The following is a 26,565-nucleotide window of genomic DNA, read 5'->3' as shown; positions in this document are numbered from 1 at the left end:
AACCAGGCACCCTCAAGACCGCTCCTCATCAGGGCACCACCTACAGCGGGGACGCCAGATCCAGAGTTCACCCCTGCAACTACCTGCACTTCAGGTTTATGACAAACGCACTGCTGGTATTGGCAATGTATGTTCTGGAGGCACCACTCATCTCCAAAGCGCCGACCTGGGGAACGAGTTATGTATGTGTAGGTTCAGTATGAGCTGGTAAGACTCCGCAACACACTTCCACAGGATGTTTTTTGGTGGCCACCCATACATGCTCGTTCAAACACAGGTCTGGACCTGAACGTTTATTGCCACACATTTGTTTGTCATATTTCGGTGAACTCATTCTGGGATCGACAACAGAGGCATCCCCCTGTATCACCACACTCACATCCCCGCTATTCACCACGGGAACACCACCCTCCAACCCTTTTCACCACGAGGTTTGCGCCTCTCTGCGTTGGCTAATGGCGAGGGTTGAGCTTTGCCCCCACTTCCCCGCAGCACACCTGCTGCTCACACCGGAGAGGAAGGGGCCAGGGATATGGAGGAACTATACACTCGCTGGTCGTCTTCCTCCACACGACCAGGAGGGGGCAGCTTCTTCGGTGGTATGGAAGATTTGGCATGAGCCCCGCGGACTATAACACCAGTCTGCTCACTACAGGGATGTACCCCTTCACCTCGGGGAAACCCAGACAGCACCATGGGGACCAACTCCACCCTCCTGTCTGGGTGCGTTCGCCTGTATGATCAAGTCCTGCTCCCCAGCTGCGACTCTAGGGGGCTTCTTTGCCGGAGCCGCAATTTTGATTTTCTGGTTGAGCCAGAGGGAAGGCCCCAGACCCTGATTACTGCTGCTGGAACTGCTTCTAAACCGTGCAGGTCCTCATTTACCTCAGTTAGGCACAGCAGCAATTGCTCACAGGTCTCCACATGGCCAAGGCTCACCAAAAAAAATGTAAGGTTGGTGATAATGTCACGGTCACGCATGGCTGGACAAAGCGCCTCCAGCAGGGCGGATTTAGATGACACGCGTGACCCTGGATACACTGCCTCCAGTGGGGCGAATTTAAATAATAAAACGTGCAGCTGGATACGCTGCCTCCATCAGGCGAATTTAGGTAATACACGTAACATGTAAATCTGGAAACCCCGCCTCCAGTAAGTCGAATTTAAACAATATGGGAAAACCAGGGTAACAATAACAATGGTGACCCTGCGATAGGGAACGGGGAAGTGGAGACCTCCCGCACTCCCCTGAGTCAGTGTCTTTACACTCCTGACGTTCCCTAGGCCGGTTCCGAACCGGGCGATGATCAGGAACCTAAAAACCCTGACTCGCCCTGCACCTAAACCCTCACTAGGGAAATGGTTGGTGCGGAAACTAATTCCACCACTGCACTAAAACACACATAAGGAAAAGTGACAAAACAGGGGAAACACCACTTAGCTTTCCTCTGTTGCTTACGCTCCTAGCAACAGAGCCCACCACCTGCGTGCATCTTTTCCTCCAACTGGATCCAACACCATAGTGCAGCCTTGGAGCAAACAGTCCACCACCTGTGTGCAGCTGTCCAGAAACAGAGTCCTGCAAATGAGTCCAGCTTTTCTGCCAAAGAGTCCAGCATTTTGAGTCCAGCTTTCCAGAAACAAAGTCCAGCATCCTGAATGCAGCTCTACACCATAGCTGCCACTCCACCAAGCCATGCAAGAACTCCTTGCTGACACCATAGCTGACACTCCAGGACTCTCACAGAGCTGTCCATGACTCTCCCTCAGCTCCATCCTTCACCCAGGCTTGCTTGCAAATGAGGAACTATCACCAACAGTGATTGACACACCTGACACTCTCTTATAGAGCAATCACACCTGTTGCATATCACGTGCACTGAATCAAAGGAACCAGAGTGCAATGACCCTAATGACCACTGGGGGAAAACTACAACTGAAACCACCACAGTGCAATGACCCTAATGGCCACCGGGGGCAAAACCACCTTTGGCACACAGCCAAAGGAATAAAAGGTTACTTTGTGCATTTAATCTGTCAGATCCAACCTGGATCATGACAATACCCTCCCCTTAATGAGGGGCCACTGGACCCTCAAGACCGCTCCTCATCAGGGCACCACCTACAGCGGAGACGCCCAGATCCAGAGTTCACCCATGGAACTACCTGCACTTCAGGTTTATGACAAATGCACTGCTGGTATTGGCAATGTAAGTTCTGGAGGCACCACTCATCTCCAAAGCGCCGACCTGGGGAACGAGTTATGTATGTGTAGGTTCAGTATGAGCTGGTAAGACTCTGCAACACACTTCCACAGGATGTTTTTTGGTGGCCACCCATACATGCTCGTTTACACACAGGTCTGGACCTGAACGTTTATTGCCACACATTCGTTTGTCATATTTCAGTGAACTCATTCTGGGATCGACAACAGAGGCATCCCCCTGTATCACCACACTCACATCCCCGCTATTCACCATGGGAACACCACCCTCCAACCCTTTTCACCACGAGGTTTGCGCCTCTCTGCGTTGGCTAATGGCGAGGGTTGAGCTTTGCCCCCACTTCCCCGCAGCACACCTGCTGCTCACACCGGAGAGGAAGGGGCCAGGGATATGGAGGAACTATACACTCGCTGGTCGTCTTCCTCCACATGACCAGGAGGGGGCGGCTTCTTCGGTGGTATGGAAGATTTGGCATGAGCCCCGCGGACTATAACACCAGTCTGCTCACTACAGGGATGTACCCCTTCACCTCGGGGAAACCCAGACAGCACCATGGGGACCAACTCCACCCTCCTGTCTGGGTGCGTCCGCCTGTATGAGCAAGTCCTGCTCCCCAGCTGCGACTCTAGGGGGCTTCTTTGCCGGAGCCGCAATTTTGATTTTCTGGTTGAGCCAGAGGGAAGGCCCCAGACCCTGATTACTGCTGCTGGATCTGCTTCTACACCATGCAGGTCCTCACTTAACTCAGTGAGGCCCAGCGGCAATTGCTCACAGGTCTCCACATGGCCAAGGCTCACCAAAAAAAAGTAAGGTTGGTGATAATGTCACGGTCACGCGTGGCTGGAAACAGCACCTCCAGCAGGGCGGATTTAGATGACACGCGTGACCCTGGATACACTGCCTCCAGTGGGGTGAATTTAAATAATAAAACGTGCAGCTGGATACGCCGCCTCCAACAGGCGAATTTAGGTAATACACGTAACACGTAAATCTGGAAACCCCGCCTCCATTAAGGCGAATTTAAACAATAAGGGAAAACCTGGGTAACAATAACAATGGTGACCCTGCGATAGGGAATGGGGAAGTGGAGACCTCCCGCACTCCCCTGACTCAGTGTCTTTACACTCCTAATGTTCCCTAGGCCGGTTCCGAACCGGGCGACGATCAGGAACCTAAAAACCCTGACTCGCCCTGCACCTAAACCCTCACTAGGGAAATGGTTGGTGCGGAAACTAATTCCACCACTGCACTAAAACACACATAAGGAAAAGTGACAAAACAGGGGAAACACCACTTAGCTTTGCTCTGTTGCTTACGCTCCTAGCAACAGAGCCCACCACCTGCGTGCATTTTTTCCTCCGACTGGATCCAACACCATAGTGCAGCCTTGGAGCAAACAAAGTCCACCACCTGTGTGCAGCTGTCCAGAAACAGAGTCCAGCAAATGAGTCCAGCTTTTCTGCCAGAGTCCAGCATTTTGAGTCCAGCTTTCCAGCAATAAAGTCCAGCATCCTGAATGCAGCTCTACACCATAGCTGCCACTCCACCAAGCCATGCAAGAACTCCTTGCTGACACCATAGCTGACACTCCAGGACTCTCACAGAGCTGTCCTTGACTCTCCCTCAGCTCCATCCTTCACCCAGGCTTGCTTGCAAATGAGGAACTATCACCAACAGTCATTGACACACCTGACACTCTCTTATAGAGCAATCACACCTGTTACATATCACGTGCACTGAATCAAAGGAACCAGAGGGCAATGACCCTAATGGCCACCGGGGGGAAAACTACAACTGAAACCACCACAGTGCAATGACCCTAATGGCCACCGGGGGCAAAACCACCTTTGGCACACAGCCAAAGGGAAAAAAGGTTACTTTGTGCATTTAATCTGTCAGATCCAACCTGGATCATGACACCAAGATTCCATGTCTATAACCAGGCAACCAGAATTCCCTTTACTCCAGTAAGGCTCTGCACCCCTCAGTTCTTCCACCTCCAATGATGGTTATGTGTTTTCCACCATGGTTCTCTTGGTTTGGCTGTAAGCCAGTGCAGACCTTGCTCTATAGGTGACTTGTTACAAGTTCAGCTAATGACTGAGCTCTTGTCCTGGTGTAAGAAGGAAGACTGGGCTGCAAGTACCTGTGTGGTGCATCGTGCGGAACTGTTGAGGCTGCGTTCCCAGTTTCCCGGGGAAAGGAAAAGGGACCAGACAGGCCCCATGACCCAGGAAGAGAGGGCGTGTTTTGTCTGGGAACCTGGCCGGAAGCTGAGGGAAGAAGTGCGCGAAGCTACAGAGAGGCCCCCGCCATCAGCGTGCGAGCAGAAAGGCAGGCAGTGCTCTCCACACCCGAACCGCCGGCGCTGCTATGGTCTGCAGCAGACAGACCCGGTGACCTAGCGGCAGGAGGCGAGACTAAGAGGAAGCATGCACGACGGCAGACAGTTTTGGCACGGACAGACGGTGTACAGCAGAGAGAGAGAGGTTGTCACGACTGCAGACGCAGACGTTGCCCAGCAGGCACCTCCACGCCATGGCGAGGGGGCGGGCGTCCCCCCGGGGACGCAATATGGACCCTCTATACCACAGAGAGAGACCCGGCCTACCCGAACTAGGGAAGGGCAGTGACCGGGACAAGGACACGTAGGAGTTGATGACACCGCACAACTTCAGGTAAAGAAAGTAAAGTTTACTTAAAGTAAGGTCACAGTACATAGACAAAACCAGGACACACGAGGTCATCTGGACATCAGGACACACGAGGTCATCAGGACATCAGAATACACGAGGGCATCAGGACACACGAGGTCATCAGGGCATCAGGACAAATGAGGTCATCAGAGCATCAGGATACACGAGGTCATCAGGATACACGGGGTCATCAGGACATCAGGATACACGAGGTCATCCAGACGCACGCAGGACATCAGGGTCACCCACAGGACATCAGAGTCACCGGCAGACATCAGACGGGAGTCGTTTGGTTCCGGACATCCAACATGACCTACAGGCACCACTGCAGTCATCTAGCTCCAGGCTCCAGGCAGCGGTCATCAGGTTCCAGACTGCGGTCGTCAGGCTCCGGGCATCGGACCTAGGAAAGAGCTCAAGCGTGATGGTGCTAAGACCGCAGGATTGCTGGGCCTGTATGGAGCTAGCACCGCATGGTAGTCAGAGCACAGCATAGTAGATGCTCAGCAGGAACACCAGTTACAAGAGTCTGAGAGTCACTGGGCGTGGGGCTCCAAACACAGAGGGATTCTAGGAACATAACACAGCAGACAGTTCAGACATGGTCAGGTACAGGATAGGTACAGGATCATGGATTCAGGCCCGGATATACCGCCTCCGGGGCAGGGCGAGGGAACAGGACCAATCAGAATCAAGGCAGGGACTTTGGTACCATAACCGAGACAGACGAGGTCCACAGACACGAAACACACATGGCGAAGTCCAAGAGCTTTGTGAGTTGTGAGTAGCTCTGGCCCCGCCCATAGGGCAGAGTAAGTTTATAAAGGGGCTGCCCCTCAGCAATTGGCTGAGGACAGCATTTCAAGTACACACACTAACTCTGATAAAAGCAGGGAAGGTGTGGCTGCGCATGCCCTAAGCATATACAGAAACCATCGCAGCACAATCAGTGCAGGAACTGCAGCTTAGATCACCTGGCATCGTCTGCAAGCCTAGACACACGTGAAAAGTCATGCACCAGCTGCAAATGACCTCACAACCCGCGTACAGCTTCCACAGCGGCGACCAGGGACCGCACATACAAAAGGTCAAGCAGCAGAGCAAAGACCTAACACCACATGTGCAGCTACGCAGCAGAGCAGGGAACTGAGCAGGCTCCATACAGGTAACAGCCAGCAGTATCCCAGCTCAATTAGGGGGAAAGGAGTAAGGGGTTAAAGCAGACACATGAATTGTCACGCCGACAAGCAGATACAGACAGAACGGCGTGACAGAGGTGCTCTGTCCCTCAAGCAACGGCGCTTCACAGGCCTGCTGCGTCCATTTACTCCAGCCGCTACCAGTGGGGACTTGAGAGAGAGAGGTGCAGTGTGCCCGGTGACAGCCAGAGAGCAAGGTGCCGGTGCCGTATGCCCCGTGTCTGTGAGTACAGCACGCATGCCACATAGGAGAAAACCAGGTACGGGACAGACATTTGCTCCATGATTTGCCAGTTTATAGTTGTTGGTCTACATTGGACTCGGACAGTGCTGTGGCCTAATTGTGTCGGCCGCATCAATTTACTAGGAGCCCAGCGGAAGATATCGGAGACCAACCGCTGCCGCCAGAAGACGGATCGTCGCTTAAATGACTCCATCTGTCACCACTATCCCAGCCGTCGCCAGGACTACAACCCCTAGCAGATCATTGTCAGCTGAGGAGCATAAAAGACACGATAAGTTTACTAAATGGACTGTTATTATTCTGCATTTATTGTTCTTACCATCTCCTCTCACTGCGAGGAGTTAACCCCCTGTTCATTTTAAACTGTTAGTCGTTAATCCTTGCTCTGCCTCCTGTCTGTCACTGCATCCCGCAATTTGCTTGCAATTGGCGTAGTTGGCAGGATTCAGTCCATGTTCACTGAGGTGGAAGACCAAGCGGTCATGGGTGCCCCAAGGGTCAGCTTACCATTGGGGGCGATGCTTAGTTACCTTCCAAAGTTCATAGGAGACAAATTGATGTGGGACTGGACTGAAAGAGATAAGAGCATGATGCAAATGTACCCCATGACCCCTGCGCTGCAGGCAGAGACAGCATTAATGTCCCTAGACGGTGAGGCCCAGTATTCTGTAATGTTCCGCCCTCCTCATGAATGGGACACGTTGACCAAGGTATTTCAGATCCTAGAGGAAATGCATAGAGATCTCACTGATGTTGGGGAACTCTGGATGCACTTGTTCCACCGTGTCCAAAGGGAGGGGGAGTCCGTGTCGCAGTACATTAGTGCACTGCAGGGGATACATGCGCATATTGCCCGCTGGGATAGTGTGGTGGTAATCGGAGTGGAGTCCACTGACGTGATATTGAGAGACCAGTTTGTGGCGGGCCTCAGAGACGTGCCACTTAAGCAAGCTTTGTGGGAGTGCCTGTATGCTAGGCTGCTTATGACTTTTGTAGAAATTGGGGCAGGAGCAGGGGACCGCAGCCTTGGCAGGGATGGTCCGGAGACACGAGGTACCTACCCCAAACGAGGAAGAGCCGGAGTGGTCCCACAAATTACGGCAGGGAATGTGGAAAATGAGGGAAGAAATAGGGAGCCTAAACGAAGCCCTTGCTGCTACCTTGGAGTCCAGTCCCATACGCCGGGGTAACTTACGGCAAGAGATAGGAGAAGTTAGATGAGAGATACGGAGCGTAAGAGAAAGTCCAGCAGCCCCAGAATTTAATCCCGTATCCTGGGATGAAGAGCGATTACAGAGGGGATATGCCTCTCCTGGAGGACGGCAGTCCAGACTGAAGAGCCCACCAGACAGGCGCAGAAGTGAGTGTTGGACTTGTGGAAAAATGGGACACATGTCAAGGAGTTGCCCTACACGTGACCGCTGATGGCAAAGATTCATTCACCCCTTCAAAGGTCATGCTCACTGGAGAGAACGTTGTACCTGGAAGAAATGGTACGGTGAGCGGAGGGGAGCCTCACCCAGAGCAAGGCAGAGCCAAGGCATCGGATGCCGAAAAGTGAGGAGAAGGTGTCGTCTGCCTACAGTGAGATGTCTGCGTCACTCAGGAGCGTGGAGGAGAATTGGGTGAAATGCCAAATTGGATCCAATGGTCCCGTCTATGAGATTCAACCCAAAGAGGAAAAAAGGGCACCTACCCGAATAGTCCAGCGAAGTATGTTGCATCCCTGCCTGTCCCAAGATCCTGAAGGAGGGGAGAACGTGCCAAGTGTCGCTGAAACGCTCACTCCCCTGGTTCCCGATTGTAATAAGGAAGGAATAAGGAATTACTTGCCTCATTATTTGAAATGGCTAGTTCGCCACCCACCAATCCAATCCAAGGGAAGTATGTAGGTCTGAAATTTCAGAGATGGCTGCTCTGTTGAGCCCGGACGTACTCCCATCCTCTACAACCCAAGCTCATTCTACCGCTCAGCCTGAGCTGCGCCGCACTGAGCGCACGACAGGTGGAATACATCCCACTCGTTATAACCAAGACCAGTTTATTTGGCAGCGTATGTTGGGAGAAATGGAAGAGTGTGAATGTCTGATGAAGGAACTCTCGCTCGTGGAATGGCAACCTAAAGGAGAGGAGGAGTGTAAGGAGGAAGACTGGGCTGCGGGTACCTGTGCGGCGCTGGGTCCAGAACTGTTGAGGCTGCGTTCCCTGTTTCCTGGGGAAAGGAATAAGGGACCAGACAGGCCCCATGACCCAGGAAGAGGAAGAAGCACTCGAAGCTGCAGAGAGACCCCCGCTGTCAGCATGCGAGCAGCAAGGCAGGCAGTGCGCTCTGCACCCAAACCGCTGGCGCTGCGAGGGACTTCAGCAGACAGACCCGGTGACCTAGAGGCAGGAGGTGAGACTAAGAGGAAGCGCGCATGACTGGTGTGGACAGGTGACGTACAGCAGAGAGAGAGGTGCTCTGTCCCTCAAGCACTGGCACTGTGCAGGCCTGTGTCCGTTTACTCCCGTCGCTATCAGTGGGGACTTGAGAGAGAGAGGTGCAGTGTTCCCAGTGACAGCCAGAGAGCAAGGTGCCGTATGCTCCGTGTCCGTGAGTACAGCACGCATGCCACATAAGAGAAACCGGGTACGGGACAGACATTTGCGCCCTGATTTGCCAGTTTATAGTTGCCAGTCAACGCTGGACCAGACTGTGATGTGGTCTTAAAGAGAATCTGTCACCCATTTTTTGTGATATCATGTAAAGATATCATTCAATTCTGTGTCACATAAGAATTCTCTTAGGACTTTTGATATCACTAAAAATGGGTGACAGATTCCCTTTAACTGTCTCGGCTGCATCAATTTATGGACTTGGGGCTCAGCGGAAGGTACCAGAGACCAACCACTGCCGCCAGAAGACAGGTCGTCACTTAAAGGATCCAATCTGTGACCACTATCCCTGCTGTCACCAGGACTACAACCCCCAGCAGATCATTGCTGGCTGAGGAGCATAAAGGACACGATAAGTTTACTAAACGGACTGTTATTATTCTGTGTTTATTGATCTTATCATCTACTCTTAACCATTCATCTCCCTGCGAGGAGTTAACCCCCTGTTTAATTAAAACTGTTAAAGTCTTTAACCCTTGCTCTGCCTCCTGTCCCACACTGCATCCCGCGACCTGCTTACACTGGCCCCTGTGTATTTTGTATTTTCTTGCATCACAGCAGATCACATGTCCCTCTGCGCATCTGATTTCTTTGTTCCATCCCATGCAAATAGTCTTGCTATTTTCTGTTCCTATGTCATTTTTGGTTAATTCCTTTCTTATCTCTTGTCAGTAAATGACAGCATTCCTGTTATGTGAGTCACCTCCTTAAGGTCCCGTTACAGCTAGCGATGCACCAGCGATCCCGACAACGATACAACCCGGTCAGGATCGCTGGTGCATCGCTAAATGGTCGCTAGTGAGCTGCCAAACAGGCAGATCTCACCAGCGATGCAGCGGCGGTCGTTACTTACCTGTCAGACGGCAGCTCTGGTGACAACTTCCTCCTGCGTCCATGGAGTCGCTCTTCGGCGCCAGCAGGAAGCCAGTGACGAGAAATGGACGAGGACAATCTCGCACGATCAACGATATCCAGAGGGAGTGCCGGTCGGAGGTAAGTGTCACAAAATCGGAGACGCTTTAGTGATATCGCTATGTGTAAAAGGCCTTTTACACTCTCTGGCCATGGACAGGAGCTGCATAAATTTCCGGAGATTCCTGGGATCACATCATATGTGTGCTATCATAAGCCAAGCCTGGAATCTCAGAGAGTAAAGAAATTCACACAGGTCCAGTTCATGGACCTGGACTGCAGACCAGGGTTGCAATAAGAGAACTGCTGATCAAAAGTCTCTCTGTCTGGACTCGAACTTAATAGCTTTTCTGTATCGGGCGGAAGCTCTCCCATCTGAGCTATTCAGCTCACTGGACAGTTTGTGCTAACCCAGATACGTGTACCTGTGTTATTTCTGATTGTCTCCACCTTGAGTTCCTAATTGGCTCCACCCTGATTGAACACCCTATTTAAACCTGACATTGCACTCCCTTCCTTGTGAGATAACTTATCTACGAGCCTCTAGTCAAGCTTCCTTTCACCTGCTCCTTCATTCTAAGGGCCCCGTTACACTCTTCAATGTACCAATGATCCCATCAACGATCCAACATGGATGGGATCGCTGGGACATAGTTAGCTGATCGCTGGTGAACTGTCACATAGACAGACTCACCAGCCATCAGGACCAGCGAGCAAGCTGGTATCCAAGGTAAACAGTGGGTATCTAAGAGCAGCGCAGCTCTTAGTTACCCGCTGTTTACATTGGATACCAGCTCCCATCGTCGCTGATCATTGGTCTCTTGCTGTCACACACAGCGATGCATGCTGGCCAGCGGGAGACCAATGATCAAAAAATGGCCCAGGACGCTCCTGCACGATCAGCGATACCTGGCAGGGGGGCCAGTCACTGATGCGTGCCACACACAGCGATATCGCTGGCGAGATCGCTATGGTATCACAAAATCAGCGATCTCGCTAGCGATCTCGCTGTGTGTGACGAGGCCTTAAGATTATACTGCTGCTTCCGTGTCTCAACTCCTTGGCTATCCCTGACAACGCTACCTGCAGGTGCTGCCCCTAGTGCTTGCAATACCACTACTCTAACCAAGGTCAGTCCATAACACTCTCACTATTCACACACATGGCAAGAGACTCGACAATCTATAGGACTAGTTATCCTTGTGATGTCATCCCATGCCATAGTTTTAAGGTATGTTTTCTGTGAAGTGCAGCAGCATTTCAGAAGTAATACATGCAAATCTTCAATAGCGGAGCGAGTGTCTGATTCATGCAGGTCATGGTTCGGGCAGCATTAATCCACTGCAAGGTTCCCTTTAAAGATAAGGAGCTTGAACATGTAAAAAGATGATGAATGATCAGGTTAAGTGAATTCTTATTAACCTTGAATAGCACGCTGCTGGAAAACTTCAAAGGGTCATTTTCACATTGCAGACAACTCTTTACGCACATTGTGGATTAAAATATATCATCAAAGGGAAATAATGTAATAATAATTAATGGATTTTATTATGTAAATCAACCGTATGTCTCAGGCTCAGCATCACTGCAGGTAGATGTGATGTGCTGCTATGAAAAAAGGGAGACAGAGTTTTATTTTGGGGTGGCGAGGCTGAGAGTAGTTGCAAGTTAACCTACAATGTTATCTTAAAGAAACCTTACACTGTTAAATAAACTCCTAGATCCAACTTACCATGGGTCATTCATAATACAGTAAAAGCCTAGCGGGCCCCCTTAACAAAGCAAGGCATAGTAATGACTGTTTCCTCTGCATCTTCTTTAGTGGGGGTTCATGAGATCCTAAATTAGAGAGACTCAGCTCTGCCTGTATATTTGTATACACATCTTTGTTTTTTGCTTTTACTATTTTTGGACAGCCTGTACCTCGAGGGAACGTTAATAGACTGGTAAGGATTTGTTTTCTACTATTTTTATGCAAATTGTCTCTTCAGAAAGGAAGAGGACTCTATCGCCACCTATAGGAAGTAGCGATTCTACAAGTCAATATCGACCCTTTAACAAGCCTTGTCACATGATTTAGGATAAAGGCCTAACTAGAATCTCAATTTGCAGACACAGTGTTTCAGGGTATTGCCTCTCGTCAGTGCAAGGCGTGAGATCTGGTATGACTGTGTGAGAGGCGTCTGACTATGATCCAAGGTGTAACATTTCTAAAGTGACATGTCAAGCCTTTCATGCCAAGGTGGTGAGACTTTTAAGTCTTGGAGAGAGGAAGTGGACTATAAAGTCTCCTCACGTTAGCATTTCAGGCTTGAACGTTACCCTTTGGATCCCGGTCAGACGCCTCTCACTTCGCCAAACCAGGTCTCACAATTTGCACTTACAAGTTCTAGTCTTCTTCCTCTCTGAAGAGACAATTTGCAGATTTAATTTCCCAGAGGAGCACTGCAAGGCTAAAAAGTCTCCTAACATTGGCATGTCAGGTTTGACACGTCACTCTCCGCAAGGAGAAATTTTACCCCTTGGATACCTACCATTTGCATGAAACAGTAGTATTTTTTATTGTTGTTAGTTTTAGTTTTTAACCAGTACTGAAAAAAATAATAAAATGCAGTATATTTAAAATTAATGTAAAATAACATGTTTCACTACACAGCAGCACTATAGTAGTAACTTTAATAAGCATAATTATTACTGTTATTATTTTATTGTACATTTTTATATTACCTTTAGAGAAATTGCATAATTTTCCAGTTAGTTTTATTTCAATTTGTTTTTAAAACTTTCATTTTACTTTTATATATTGTGTTATATTAATATTATCAATATTTGTGCTAGTTGTTGTTATCATCATTGTAATCTTATTATGATAATAATAATAATAATAATAATAATAATAATAATATATGTTAATAAGGATACTAATGTGTGAAATGTCACACATTTTCTGCAATTGTCATATAATGGAAACAAGTAATTATTAATTCTGATGTCTTCTCCTCATATCCTGTGGTGCAGGTGCTCTGAGGACCATAAAGTAAATGGTTTTCACATCTGTGTGACCCAGCAGAGCACATTGCATTCATTGCTGAATGTAATGTCAGGGTAAAAAGATAACATTTCTTCTTGTAACATACTTATTTCTTTTTTTTAACTGTGTCTTAGGGGGGCATGCCAGAGACTCGTTGCTTGCCAGAGCCAGATGTTACAGGCAGCTGGGACAGAAGAAAACAGCCATATATGACTTCAATAAAGTTCTAAAAGAGGAACCTGACAACGTGGAGGCGTTGTGTGGAAAGGGTTTACTGTACATGACACTGAACCAGCAAAAGGTAACTTTAAAGTTAAGCATAAATTCAGTCTTTCACCTTTAACTCCAGCTTTTTAAGTATAAAATTCTCTGGGGATTTTTCTGAAATACACTGGTCAAAAAAAAAATACAGGGAACACTTAAACGACAGAATATTGCTCCAAGTAAAACAAACCTCTGTGAAATCAAACTATACACTTAGGAAGCAACACTGATTGACAATCAATTTCACATGATGTTGTGCAAATGGAATAGACAACAGATGGAAATTATTGGCAATTATCAAGACACCCTCAATAAAGGAGTGGTTCTGCAGGTGAGGACCACAGACCACATCTCAGTACCAATGCTTTCTGGCTGATGTTTTGGTCACTTTTGAATGATGGTTATGCTTTCACACTCGTGGTAGCATGAGACGGACTCTACAACCCACACTAGTGGCTCAGGTAGTGCAGCTCAACCAGGATGGCACAGCAATACGAGCTTTGCAAGAAGGTTTGCTGTGTCTGTCAGCATAGTGTCCAGAGGCTGGAGGCACTACCGGGAGACAGGCCAGTACACCAGGAGACGTGGATGGGGCCGTAGAAGGGCAACAACCCAGCAGTAGGACTGCTACCTCAGCTTTTGTGCAAAGAGGAACATGAGGAGCACTGCCAGAGCCCTGCAAAATGACCTCCAGCAGGCCATAAATGTGCATTTGTCTGCACAAATGGTTAGAATTTTTTATTTTTTTTAAACAGCAGACAAAAAGGAAGCAACGCTTACCTGCCGAGATCTTGAAGCAAATGCACTACAGGGTGCAGCCAGCCCATATAGCAAGATGTCAGCAACACAGGTGCAAAATACCAGATCAACAGCCACTTTCCACCTACCCAATCCTGGAGGGGATGACTGCCCAGTATACAATTGCACAATAGAGGCCCGCATAGGGCGTTGTTCACACAAAGGTACTGCACAGTGTCTGGTTCACAGCCTATTAGTCAAGTCCCTACTTTTCGATTAGGCGGGCTGGCCAGCACACTCTCAAGCGAGAACAGACGTGTCTGGGCTTGGCTGCACCCCGAAAATTATAGTGCAAAAAATGCAAAAATAGTGAGGTATTAGTTGATATTTTGGCCAAAATAAGTGAGCCTGTAACCTGCGCCAAACGTCCTCACGCTTACGGGCCACTGCACTAAACTAAATAACAAAGCCAATAAAGAAGACACAAGGTCTCCAAAAATTCATTTTTAAACAGCAGACAAAAAGGCAGCAACACTTACCTGCCGAGATCTTGAAACAAATGCACTACAGGGTGCAGCCAGCCCATATAGCAAGATGTCAGCAAAACAGGTGCAAAATACCAGATCAACAGCCACTCTCCACCTACCCATTCCTGGAGGGGGTGACTGCCCAGTATACAATTGCACAATAGAGGCCCGCATAGGGAGTTGTTCACACAAAGGTACCACACAGTGTACAGCACACTCTCAAATGCATAGCCTTGTAAACACCCCTCATGCGAGACCAGACATGTCTGGGCTTGGCTGCACCCCGAAAAATATAGAGCAAAAAATACAAGAATAGTGAGGTATTAGTTGATATTTTGGCCAAAATACGTGAGCCCGTAACCTGTGCCAAAGGTCTCCACACTTACGGGTCCCTGAACCAGACACTGTGCGGTACCATTGTGTGAACAACGCCCTATGAGGGCCTCTATTGTGCAATTGTATACGGCAGTCACCCCCCTCCAGGATTGGGTAGGTGGAGAGTGGCTGTTGATCTGGTATTTTGCACCTGTGTTGCTGACATCTTGCTATATGGGCTGGCTGCACCCTGTAGTGCATTTGTTTCAAGATCTGGGCAGGTAAGTGTTGCTGCCTTTTTGTCTGCTGTTTAAAAATGAATTTTTTGAGACCTTGAGTCTTCTTTAGTGACAAATGGTTAGAAACCGACTCCATGAGGATGGTCTGAGTGCCCGACATCCACAGATGGGGGTTTGTACTCACAGCCCAACACCGTTCAGCCCTCCAAAGAAATGCCATCCAACACCATTACTGACACACTGCCAAACCGGTCATGCTGAAGGATGTTGCAGGCAGCAGTTCGCTTTCCACGGCGTCTCCAGACTCTGTCAAGTCTGTCACATGTGCTCATTGTGAACCTGTTTTCATCTGTGAAGAGCACAGGGCGCCAGTGGCGAATTTGCCAATCCTGGTGTTCTGTGGCAAATGCCAAGCGTTCTGCAGTGTTGGGATCAAGCAGTAGCCAGAAAGGTTAGCTTGAAAAAGACCACTCTGGTCCGTATGTTGCTGCTGCCGTTCATGTATGGAGGAATAAAGGATTTATACGTGAACCTTGCGGAGTGTTCAGTTGGTTTGGCTGATATTACGTCAGGCTATGATGCTCCGTTATGCCTAATGTGTGCTGCAGACTTACAGAAGAAAGTGATGTCATGAGCCTGTGTAGTAGTTGTACTCACAGAATGGAGGTCGCCTGCAGAATTACTATGATAGAATATTATATGCATTTCCTGTAGTTGACCATACCTTCCTATGACTGATCTGCAGCCTCATCATGTCACTGGAAATTCGACAATGGAAATTGTGTTCTGTTTGCAATTGAATTGTGTGCTTCTAATCCAGCTTTACCAAGAGCCGAACTGATAAATTGACCGTCAGCAAGAGCTCAGTAAGTGCTAAACCGTTCCCGGCGTTCATAATAGTATTATAAATGGTAATGTCCAGTCAGCTCAGCTATGGGAACCAGAAACAATGGCGTTCTCAAGGTAAATGATTATTTTTTATGATTGCGTACCGTGATGTTCCCATGCTGCATCTGAACCGCTGAAACTTGGCATCCTCTCACCTTTGGCAGAATAGGTCCATGAATCAAAGCTCTTGTAACAAGAAGGAAATCTGCTCATTGTGTTGTATCAACAAGATAAGGATCATCTATTATGATACAATGTATACAGTGCATCGGGCATAAACAGAGGCTGTGTGTGATGGCAGCATTAAACCCAAATCTTTTCATCAGTTCAATCTATTGTTTCCTATTGTTAACATTTTCAGTCTAGGGACAGCCTGACTGTTGTACTGTTCAATGGAAAGTCCAGGAAAGTACCCCCCAGGGCTGGCGATAGGGCTGTGCGACCTGTGTGACTGTCCAGGTTGCCTTACCATCCCCTGCCTGTGCACCCAGGCTTGTAACCGCCAGATGTCTCAATATTAATTTGTAGCAGTATTTCTCTGACATTGTATGCGCCATGTATGGACCTATTGTGTGATCACTTTATGTAAGTATTATTGGAGCACTGTACGGTGGTATTTATGTTGATGTTATATGGCGCTGCTAATTAAACATTGTATATTATATTTGCAGGGATAGGTGGTAGTGACACTGTTTAGCAGGTACGAACATATCATTGATGCTATCTGTGAAGCCCCAACAGGCAAGGGGGCCACGTCCATCACCAAAGTGGTTGTAATTGTGCATTACAATGAGCAATTGGACTGCAAAGGGCCCATATACTCTTCATGCACAGGCACCTCTTCTGTTTGTGTCCGCTCCTGCTCTATAGCATTCCAACTGTATGGAAGTTTTGCCAAATCTCCACCTACACCTGCTCCAGCAATGTCTATTTCTGTCACCTGGTGCTGTCATATTCATTCTGCAGGAAGCACTGGTGATGGAGAAAATGGCACGGTCAATAACTCTGGAAGGTGCTGGTTTTGGCTTGCCAGAGCTATTGATGTGGCTGGAACGCCTGGTACTGCTCAGTCAGTGAAAAACAATGTGTGTTCTGTCCAATAGCTCAGCAGGAGTAGTCACTCCCCGTTATGCCAAAGCCGCAGCACCATGCTCTACCTAACCTCCCAGGAAGTTACCAATTATAAGCTTACGCCGGGTCTGGTTGATTATCCTGTTGTTCTGATAGCTGACCTGGTTTGCTTTATACTGGACTTTGCGCCTTTAAACTTCTTTTGACCTGTTAGTGCGATTTCTGATTTTGACCCAGATTGTCGCTTCTCCTCTGCCAGCTTGCTCACCAGCCAATACCTACTTTGTGGACACAACCCATAGGACCCTGTTATAAGTCAATAATCCTGAATAGCAGCTACAAGGTGAAGGCCAGGGTTTTTATGGGACCTGTTAAGCAGAGTGGCTTTTGCAAAACTTGACTGCAAAATCCTTCTTGGGAGCCCCCAGCTTTGCACAGACAGTGCACCCTTGTAGCCAACATATAGAACTATTAATTGGATACTGTATGGCATTTTTATTTGGTATGGAACCATATGAAATCTAATGTAGGGTGCTCATTCATCTCCTGGCTGTGGTTGCAGGCAGCCAGAATTTTATGATTTTAAAGCAATATTTTTTAAAGTTTCTAATGCATCTAAAATAAAGATAAAAATCATAAAACTACAAATTGCCTGATTCATGTGATAAAATATATATACAGCTCTGGCAAAAATTAAGAGACCACTGCACAGTGTTATAAAAATCAGCTTCTCTACACGTCTGACAGCCAATCTAGCAGATGGATACAGTGAGCATCATGTTGATTCCATCCTTAAAATCAAGCCACATACAAGGTTATCCTGGAAAAACAGTTGATTCCTTCTGCTCAGGCAATGTTCACCAACTGGTTTTTCCAGCAGGACAATGCATCATGCCACACAGCTAGGTCAATCAATGTGTGGATGAGGGACCACCACATCAAATCCCTGTCATGACCAGACCAATCTCCTGACCTGAACCCCATTGAAAACCTCTGGAATGTAATCAAGAAGGAGATGGATAATCACAAGCCATCAAGCAAAGAAGAACTGCTTACATTTTTGTACCAGGAGTGGCATAAGGTCACCCAAAAGCAGTGTGAAAGACTGGTGGAAAGCAGCCAAGACGCATGAAAGCTGTGATTAAAAATCATGGTTATTCCACCAAATATTGATTTCTGAACTCTTCCTGCGTTAAAACATTAGTATTGTTGTTTCTAAATGATTATGAACTTGTTTTCTTAGCATTATTTGAGGCCTGCAAGCTCTGCATTGTTTTGTTCTTTTGACCATTCCTCATTTTCTTAAAATACAAAATTCGAAGAAATGTTGTCAGTAGTTTATAGAATAAAAGAGCAATTTACATTTTACTCAAAAATATAACTATAAAGAGAAAAATCAGACAAAATGAAAATGTTGCAGTGGTCTCTTAATTTTTGCCAGAGCAATATATATATATATATATATATATATACAGTGCCTACAAGTAGTATTCAACCCCCTGCAGATTTAGCAGGTTTGATAAGATGCAAATAAGTTAGAGCCTTCAAACTTCACACAAGAGCAGGATTTATTAACAGATGCATAAATCTTACAAACCAAAAAGTTATGTTGCTCAGTTAAATTTTAATCAATTTTAAACATAAAAGTGTGGGTCAATTATTATTCAACCCCTAGGTTTAATATTTTGTGGAATAACCCTTGTTTGCAATTACAGCTAATAATCGTCTTTTATAAGACCTGATCAGGCCGGCACAGGTCTCTGGAGTTATCTTGGCCCACTCCTCCATGCAGATCTTCTCCAAGTTATCTAGGTTCTTTGGGTGTCTCATGTGGACTTTAATCTTGAGCTCCTTCCACAAGTTTTCAATTGGGTTAAGGTCAGGAGACTGACTAGGCCACTCCAACACCTTGATTTTTTCCCTCTTGAACCAGGCCTTGGTTTTCTTGGCTGTGTGCTTTGGGTCGTTGTCTTGTTGGAAGATGAAATGACGACCCATCTTAAGATCCTTGATGGAGGAGCGGAGGTTCTTGGCCAAAATCTCCAGGTAGGCCGTGCTATCCATCTTCCCATGGATGCGGACCAGATGGTCAGGCCCCTTGGCTGAGAAACAGCCCCACAGCATGATGCTGCCACCACCATGCTTGACTGTAGGGATGGTATTCTTGGGGTCGTATGCAGTGCCATCCAGTCTCCAAACGTCACGTGTGTGGTTGGCATCAAAGATCTCGATCTTGGCCTCATCAGACCAGAGAACCTTGAACCAGTCTGTCTCAGAGTCTTCCAAGTGATCATGAGCAAACTGTAGGCGAGCCTTGACATGACGCTTTGAAAGTAAAGGTACCTTACGGGCTCGTCTGGAACGGAGACCATTGCAGTGGAGTACGTTACTTATGGTATTGACTGAAACCAATGTCCCCACTGCCATGAGATCTTCCCGGAGCTCCTTCCTTGTTGTCCTTGGGTTAGCCTTGACTCTTCGGACAAGCCTGGCCTCGGCACGGGAGGAAACTTTCAAAGGCTGTCCAGGCCGTGGAAGGCTAACAGTAGTTCCATAAGCCTTCCACTTCCGGATGATGCTCCCAACAGTGGAGACAGGTAGGCCCAACTCCTTGGAAAGGGTTTTGTACCCCTTGCCAGCCTTGTGACCCTCCACGATCTTGTCTCTGATGGCCTTGGAATGCTCCTTTGTCTTTACCATGTTGACCATGTATGAGTGCTGTTCACAAGTTTGGGGAAGGTCTTAAATAGTCAGAAAAGGCTGGAAAAAGAGATAATTAATCCAAACATGTGAAGCTCATTGTTCTTTGTGCCTGAAATACTTCTTAATACTTTAGGGGAACCAAACAGAATTCTGGTGGTTTGAGGGGTTGAATAATAAATGACCCTCTGAATAAACTTTTCACAATTTAAAAAAAAATTAAACAAAGAAATAACATTCTTTTTTGCTGCAGTGCATTTCACACTTCCAGGCTGATCTACAGTCCAAATGTCACAATGCCAAGTTAATTCCGAATGTGTAAACCTGCTAAATCTGCAGGGGGTTGAATACTACTTGTAGGCACTGTATATATATATATATATATAGTGGGGATGTGGCTCGCTTAGGTGCAGCGGGAGACAAATATGAGACAGGTTCTTCAACAGTGCTTGCGGTTTATTCACGGCATAAACGCACAAGGCAACGTAACACCAAACAAATAGCCTTTTAGCTCAGGCAAAATAACACAAAATGTCCGTAGTTGTAGACTCAGAGCAGGAGTCTCAGCACACATGGGAGGCTTAGTCCTCCCCACACACAACTCCCGGGTTCAGGAGCAGGCCACATTATAAGGCTGTAGCCACACCCACAAACTCAGCAGCTGACTGGTCACCTGACTGTGACCTCACCACAGGTCCTTCAAACAACCACAATAATAATATCTGGTACACTTTACTTATGCCTTACATTATAGAGACAAGCCATTTATGAGGCACATATCTCCCATCAATTACACGACCCTTAGCCCTGCCACATACCTCCCCCCTCTGCCTAAAGCCATGGGGCTTGGCACTTTCACCTACCAGGCAAGGGATTCTGGAGAGGGCATCGGCATTCCCATGTAGCTTCCCGGCCCTATGCTCTACATGGAAGCTGAAGTCTTGTAGGGCTAAGAACCAGCGGGTGACCCTAGCATTCTTGCCCTTTGTTTTCCTCATCCACCTGAGTGGGGCATGGTCGGATATTAATCTAAACTTCCGTCCCACCAGGTAGTACCGTAATGTGTCCACTGCCCATTTTATGGCCAAACACTCCTTCTCTACAACTGAGTAATTTCTCTCACAAGGAGTCAACTTCCTACTCAAGTAGAGAACAGGATGCTCCTCCCCACGTATCTCTTGGGAGAGGACTGCTCCTATCCCGACATCTGAGGCATCTGTCTGGAGGACAAATTCACGTTTAAAGTCTGGGGCCACCAAAACGGGTTGCTTGCAAAGAGCTCCCTTCATTTCTTGGAAGGCTGACTCTGCTTCTTCGGACCAGCTGACCATCACTGACTTCGTCCCCTTAAGCAGATCAGTTAGAGGTGCAGCCATTGTGGCGAAGTTTGGGATGAACCTCCTGTAATATCCCACAATCCCCAGGAAAGCTTTAACTTGCTTCTTTGACAGAGGTCTCGGCCATGTCTGAATTGCTTCCAATTTATTGATTTGGGGTTTGATCTCGCCACGCCCCACTACATATCCGAGGTACTTGGCTTCTTCTCTCCCCAAGGCACACTTCTTCGGGTTTATTGTAAACCCCGCCTCTCTTAGAGCATCAAACACTGCTTGGACCTTCTCCAGGTGAGTCTCCCAGTCCGGGGTAAAGATGACGATATCATCTAGATATGCGGCAGCATATAGCTTATGAGGCGCAAGGATTCTATCCATCGCCCTCTGGAAGGTTGCTGGAGCTCCCTGTAGGCCAAACGGCATCCGGACATACTGGAAGCACCCGTCTGGTGTGGAGAATGCCGTCTTCTCCTTGGCTTCCTGTGCCATGGGAATCTGCCAATATCCCTTTGTCAGATCCAAAGAGGTTATGTATCTGGCCGGTCCAAGTCTCTCGATGAGCTCATCAACGCGTGGCATGGGATAAGCGTCGAACTTGGAGACCTCATTCAGCTTTCGGTAATCGCTGCAGAACCTCCATTCACCATCAGGTTTTGGGACCAGGACAATCGGGCTCGACCAGCCGCTCTTGGATTCCTCAATGACCCCGAGCTTCAACATACACTGCACCTCCTTGGAGATTACCTCTCGCCGGGCCTCAGGAATACGATAGGGTTTCACGTTCACCCGCACATGTGGCTCGGTCAGAATTTCGTGCTCCACCACCTTCGTGCTCCCCGGCAACTCTGAGAACAGGTCGCGGTTTTTCTGGAGTAACTCCCGGCACTGCTGTTTCTGGGCCTTCGACAGAGTCTCCGCTATGGTAACGGCTCCAACCTCCCCTTCTAGGTTGCCCAGCAAGCACGGAGTTACCCCTGGCTCTCTATCTTGCCATGGCTTGATAAGGTTAATATGGTAAACCTGGTATGGCTTCCGTCTTCCGGGTTGGTGGATCTTGTAGTTTACGTCTCCCAGCTTCTCCACCACCTCATATGGCCCTTGCCACTTGGCCAAGAACTTACTTTCCACCGTCGGGATTAGCACGAGAACTCGGTCTCCCGGATTGAACTGCCTCACTCTGGCTGACCGGTTGTAGACCCTGGCCTGAGCCTCTTGTGCCTGGCGGAGATGTTCTTTAACAATGGGCATCACCTTCGCAACCCTCTGCTGCATCAGTGCCACATGCTCAATGACGCTTCTGTGGGGCGTGACTTCGGCTTCCCAGGTTTCCTTGGCTATATCTAGGAGACCTCGTGGATGCCGGCCGTACAGAAGCTCGAAGGGGGAGAACCCCGTGGAGGCCTGGGGAACTTCACGGATAGAAAACAGTAAATATGGTAGGAGACAATCCCAGTCTCTACCATCTTCCTCTATGACTTTTCTCAGCATGCTCTTCAGTGTCTTGTTAAACCTCTCAACAAGGCCATCTGACTGCGGATGGTACACTGAAGTCCTTAACTGGGAAATTTGCAAGACTGCACAATTCTCTCATCACTTTGCTCATAAAAGGTGTCCCCTGGTCGGTCAGGATCTCCTTCGGCAAACCCGTCCGGGAAAACACATGGACCAGCTCACGGGCTATACTCTTCGCGGAGGAGTTTCTCAGGGGAATGGCCTCAGGATAGCGTGTGGCATAGTCCAGGATGACTAATATATACTGATGCCCCCGAGCTGATTTAACTAAGGGACCGACCAAGTCCATGGCAATTCTCTCAAATGGCACCTCAATAATGGGCAGTGGCACAAGAGGGTTCCGAAAATGAGATGTGGGGGCAGTTAACTGACATGTCGGGCAGGACCTGCAATAGTTTACTATTTCCCGGTGACACCCAGGCCAATAGAACCTCTGTACAACCCGTTCCTGGGTTTTTTCCACCCCCAGGTGTCCCCCCAAGATGTGTGAATGGGCCATGTCCAACACTTTTCGTCTATAGGGGCCTGGTACTATTAACTGCTCTGCCACCTCCTCCCTTATTTTCGTGACCCGGTACAACAATTCCCCACTCAACATAAAATGGGGAAACCTTGTGTCTGCTCCTGGCTCTTGTGCAACCCCATTAATGACGGTGACATTGTTAAAGGCTTCCCTTAGTGTGGGGTCCCTATGTTGGGCAGTCCCAAAATTCTCCCCGGCCACCCCTAACTCCGGGATGTCAGGTACAGGGGACCCTTCCTCTTCATCCCCAACAAGGACACATAAAGGAAAGTCGTCTGCCTCTGGTGGTGGCGATACCTCAGTGGGTTGGATTGGTTCCCTGCTCTTGCTAGCACACTCAGAACCCCTCCCCCACAGATCCCAAAACAGACAGAAATCCCGGCCAATAATTATGGGAAGCAACAAGTCTCGAACAACACCAACTTCATGCGACTTGGTGCCATGCGCCGTTTCAATCTTCACCCTGGCCATAGGGTAGTCCTTTGCATCGCCATGTATGCACCGAACACCAATCTTTTTACCCGGGAGTATGTTTAGAGGAAAACTGGCCCTCACAAGGGTCACCAAGCTCCCGGAGTCCAGAAGCGCCATTGCTGCTCGACCGTTCACCTTCACGGGACACGCTTGTGGCCCCTTGTTAGGTAGCGAGTTCACACTGCAAGCTGGATATGCGTAGTATGAACTACGGCGTCCCATGCTGCAGTCCATCTGCTCGGTGGTCTGGGGACAACGGGCCGCTATATGTCCTGGCTCATGACATTTCCAGCAAATAACACCCGAGAGGACCTTGGGCACCGCCTCCCCCACCCCTTTTGACCTTGGACGCACCACGCCTTTTTGTGACTCCGCCCCCTGCTGGGACCCCCAATACGGAATGGGCTGCTTCCCCAGGGAACCTTCCATCCCCTGGTATCTCTCGACCAGCCCAACCAGTTCATCAGCATTTTGGGGATCACCCTGGGCAACCCAAGTCTGTAGAGGTCTCGGCAGAGAATGCACAAACCGATCCATCACAACTCGCTCTACCATCTGTGCCGGGGAAGCCGACTCTGGCTGCAGCCATTTCTGGACCAGGTGCAACAGGTCAAACATTTGGGAGCGCGGGGGTTTGTCCCGGTGATAGGCCCAACGATGCACTCTCTGTTCCCTGGTAGTCATTGTTACCCCCAAGCGGGCGAGAATTTCCGTTTTTAATTTGGGATACTCTCTGGCATCTTGTACCGTCAGGTCAAAGTACGCCTTCTGGGGCTCCCCCGTTAGGTATGGGGCCAGTACCTCCGCCCACCGCTCTGGCTGAAGTTTTTCCCTCTCAGCCACCCTTTCAAACACCGTCAGGAAGGCCTCAACATCATCCTCAGGGGTCATTTTCTGTAATGCGCGTCTTACCGCCTTCTCGACGTCGGTGGCATCAGCCCAACCTGGGGTTGGGGTGCTCGTCCTGCCCTCCTGGATGGTGGTTGCCAGAAGCTGCATCTGCTGCCGTTGTTCCTGCTGGCTCTGCTGGAACTGCTGCCGCTGCTCCTGCTGGCCTTGCTGGATCTGCTGTAACAACAGCTTGTTGGTTTCCTGCTGCAGTGCCTGGGACTGGACCAGGTGTTTCAGCAGGTCCTCCATGATTCCCGGCAGTACTTGTTGCCCCGCTGCAAACTTCACCCAGGACATGCAGCAACTGTCTCAAGTCTCTGCTGGGACCGCTGCCCGCACGTGTACCACCAATTGTGGGGATGTGGCTCGCTTAGGTGCAGCGGGAGACAAATATGAGACAGGTTCTTCAACAGTGCTTGCGGTTTATTCACGGCATAAACGCACAAGGCAACGTAACACCAAACAAATAGCCTTTTAGCTCAGGCAAAATAACACAAAATGTCCGTAGTTGTAGACTCAGAGCAGGAGTCTCAGCACACATGGGAGGCTTAGTCCTCCCCACACACAACTCCCTGGTTCAGGAGCAGGCCACATTATAAGGCTGTAGCCACACCCACAAACTCAGCAGCTGACTGGTCACCTGACTGTGACCTCACCACAGGTCCTTCAAACAACCACAATAATAATATCTGGTACGCTTTACTTATGCCTTACATTATAGAGACAAGCCATTTATGAGGCACATATCTCCCATCAATTACACGACCCTTAGCCCTGCCACAATATATATATATATACAGTGGGGCAAAAAAGTATTTAGTCAGTCAGCAATAGTGCATGTTCCACCACTTAAAAAGATGAGAGGCGTCTGTAATTTATATCATAGGTAGACCTCAACTATGGGAGACAAACTGAGAAAAAAAAATCCAGAAAATCACATTGTCTGTTTTTTTTTCATTTTATTTGCATATTATGGTGGAAAATAAGTATTTGGTCAGAAACAAGCAATCAAGATTTTTGGCTCTCACAGACCTGTAACTTCTTCTTTAAGAGTCTCCTCTTTCCTCCACTCATTACCTGTAGTAATGGCACCTGTTTAAACTTGTTATCAGTATAAAAAGACACCTGTGCACACCCTCAAACAGTCTGACTCCAAACTCCACTATGGTGAAGACCAAAGAGCTGTCAAAGGACACCAGAAACAAAATTGTAGCCCTGCACCAGGCTGGGAAGACTGAATCTGCAATAGCCAACCAGCTTGGAGTGAAGAAATCAACTGTGGGAGCAAAATTAGAAAATGGAAGACATACAAGACCACTGATAATCTCCCTCGATCTGGTGCTCCACGCAAAATCCCACCCCGTGGGGTCAGAAAGATCACAAGAACGGTGAGCAAAAATCCCAGAACCACGCGGGGGGACCTAGTGAATGAACTGCAGAGAGCTGGGACCAATGTAACAAGGCCTACCATAAGTAACACACTACGCCACCATGGACTCAGATCCTGCAGTGCCAGACGTGTCCCACTGCTTAAGCCTGTACCTGTCCGGGCCCGTCTGAAGTTTGCTAGAGAGCATTTGGATGATCCAGAGGAGTTTTGGGAGAATGTCCTATGGTCTGATGAAACCAAACTGGAACTGTTTGGTAGAAACACAACTTGTCGTGTTTGGAGGAAAAAGAATACTGAGTTGCATCCATCAAACACCATACCTACTGTAAAGCATGGTGGTGGAAACATCATGCTTTGGGGCTGTTTCTCTGCAAAGGGGCCAGGACGACTGATCCGGGTACATGAAAGAATGAATGGGGCCATGTATCGTGAGATTTTGAGTGCAAACCTCCTTCCATCAGCAAGGGCATTGATGATGAAACGTGGCTGGGTCTTTCAACATGACAATGATCCAAAGCACACCGCCAGGAGTGGCTTCGTAAGAAGCATTTCAAGGTCCTGGAGTGGCCTAGCCAGTCTCCAGATCTCAACCCTATAGAAAACCTTTGGAGGGAGTTGAAAGTCCGTGTTGCCAAGCGAAAAGCCAAAAACATCACTGCTCTAGAGGAGATCTGCATGGAGGAATGGGCCAACATACCAACAACAGTGTGTGGCAACCTTGTGAAGACTTACAGAAA

The 26,565-nt window shown here is 48.4% G+C and overlaps 1 protein-coding gene across 1 annotated transcript in view; it reads left to right on the top strand.

Annotated features, from left to right (window-relative positions):
* TTC34 (tetratricopeptide repeat domain 34) overlaps positions 1 to 26,565 on the top strand; it is a 221,094-nt gene that overhangs the window by 42,312 nt on the left and 152,217 nt on the right. The window contains exon 5 of the mRNA XM_073561693.1: positions 13,097 to 13,263. Within this exon, the coding sequence (XP_073417794.1) occupies positions 13,097 to 13,263 (167 nt within the window). The remainder of the gene's footprint in view (positions 1 to 13,096; positions 13,264 to 26,565) is intronic.

The sequence above is a fragment of the Dendrobates tinctorius genome, unplaced genomic scaffold, assembly GCF_039654945.1.
Source record: "Dendrobates tinctorius isolate UK_male_01 unplaced genomic scaffold, ASM3965494v1 ptg000326l, whole genome shotgun sequence".
Taxonomy (NCBI): domain Eukaryota; kingdom Metazoa; phylum Chordata; class Amphibia; order Anura; family Dendrobatidae; genus Dendrobates; species Dendrobates tinctorius.
The sequence above is the reverse complement of the archived record's forward strand: the minus strand, read 5'-3'. Positions and strand labels throughout refer to the sequence as shown.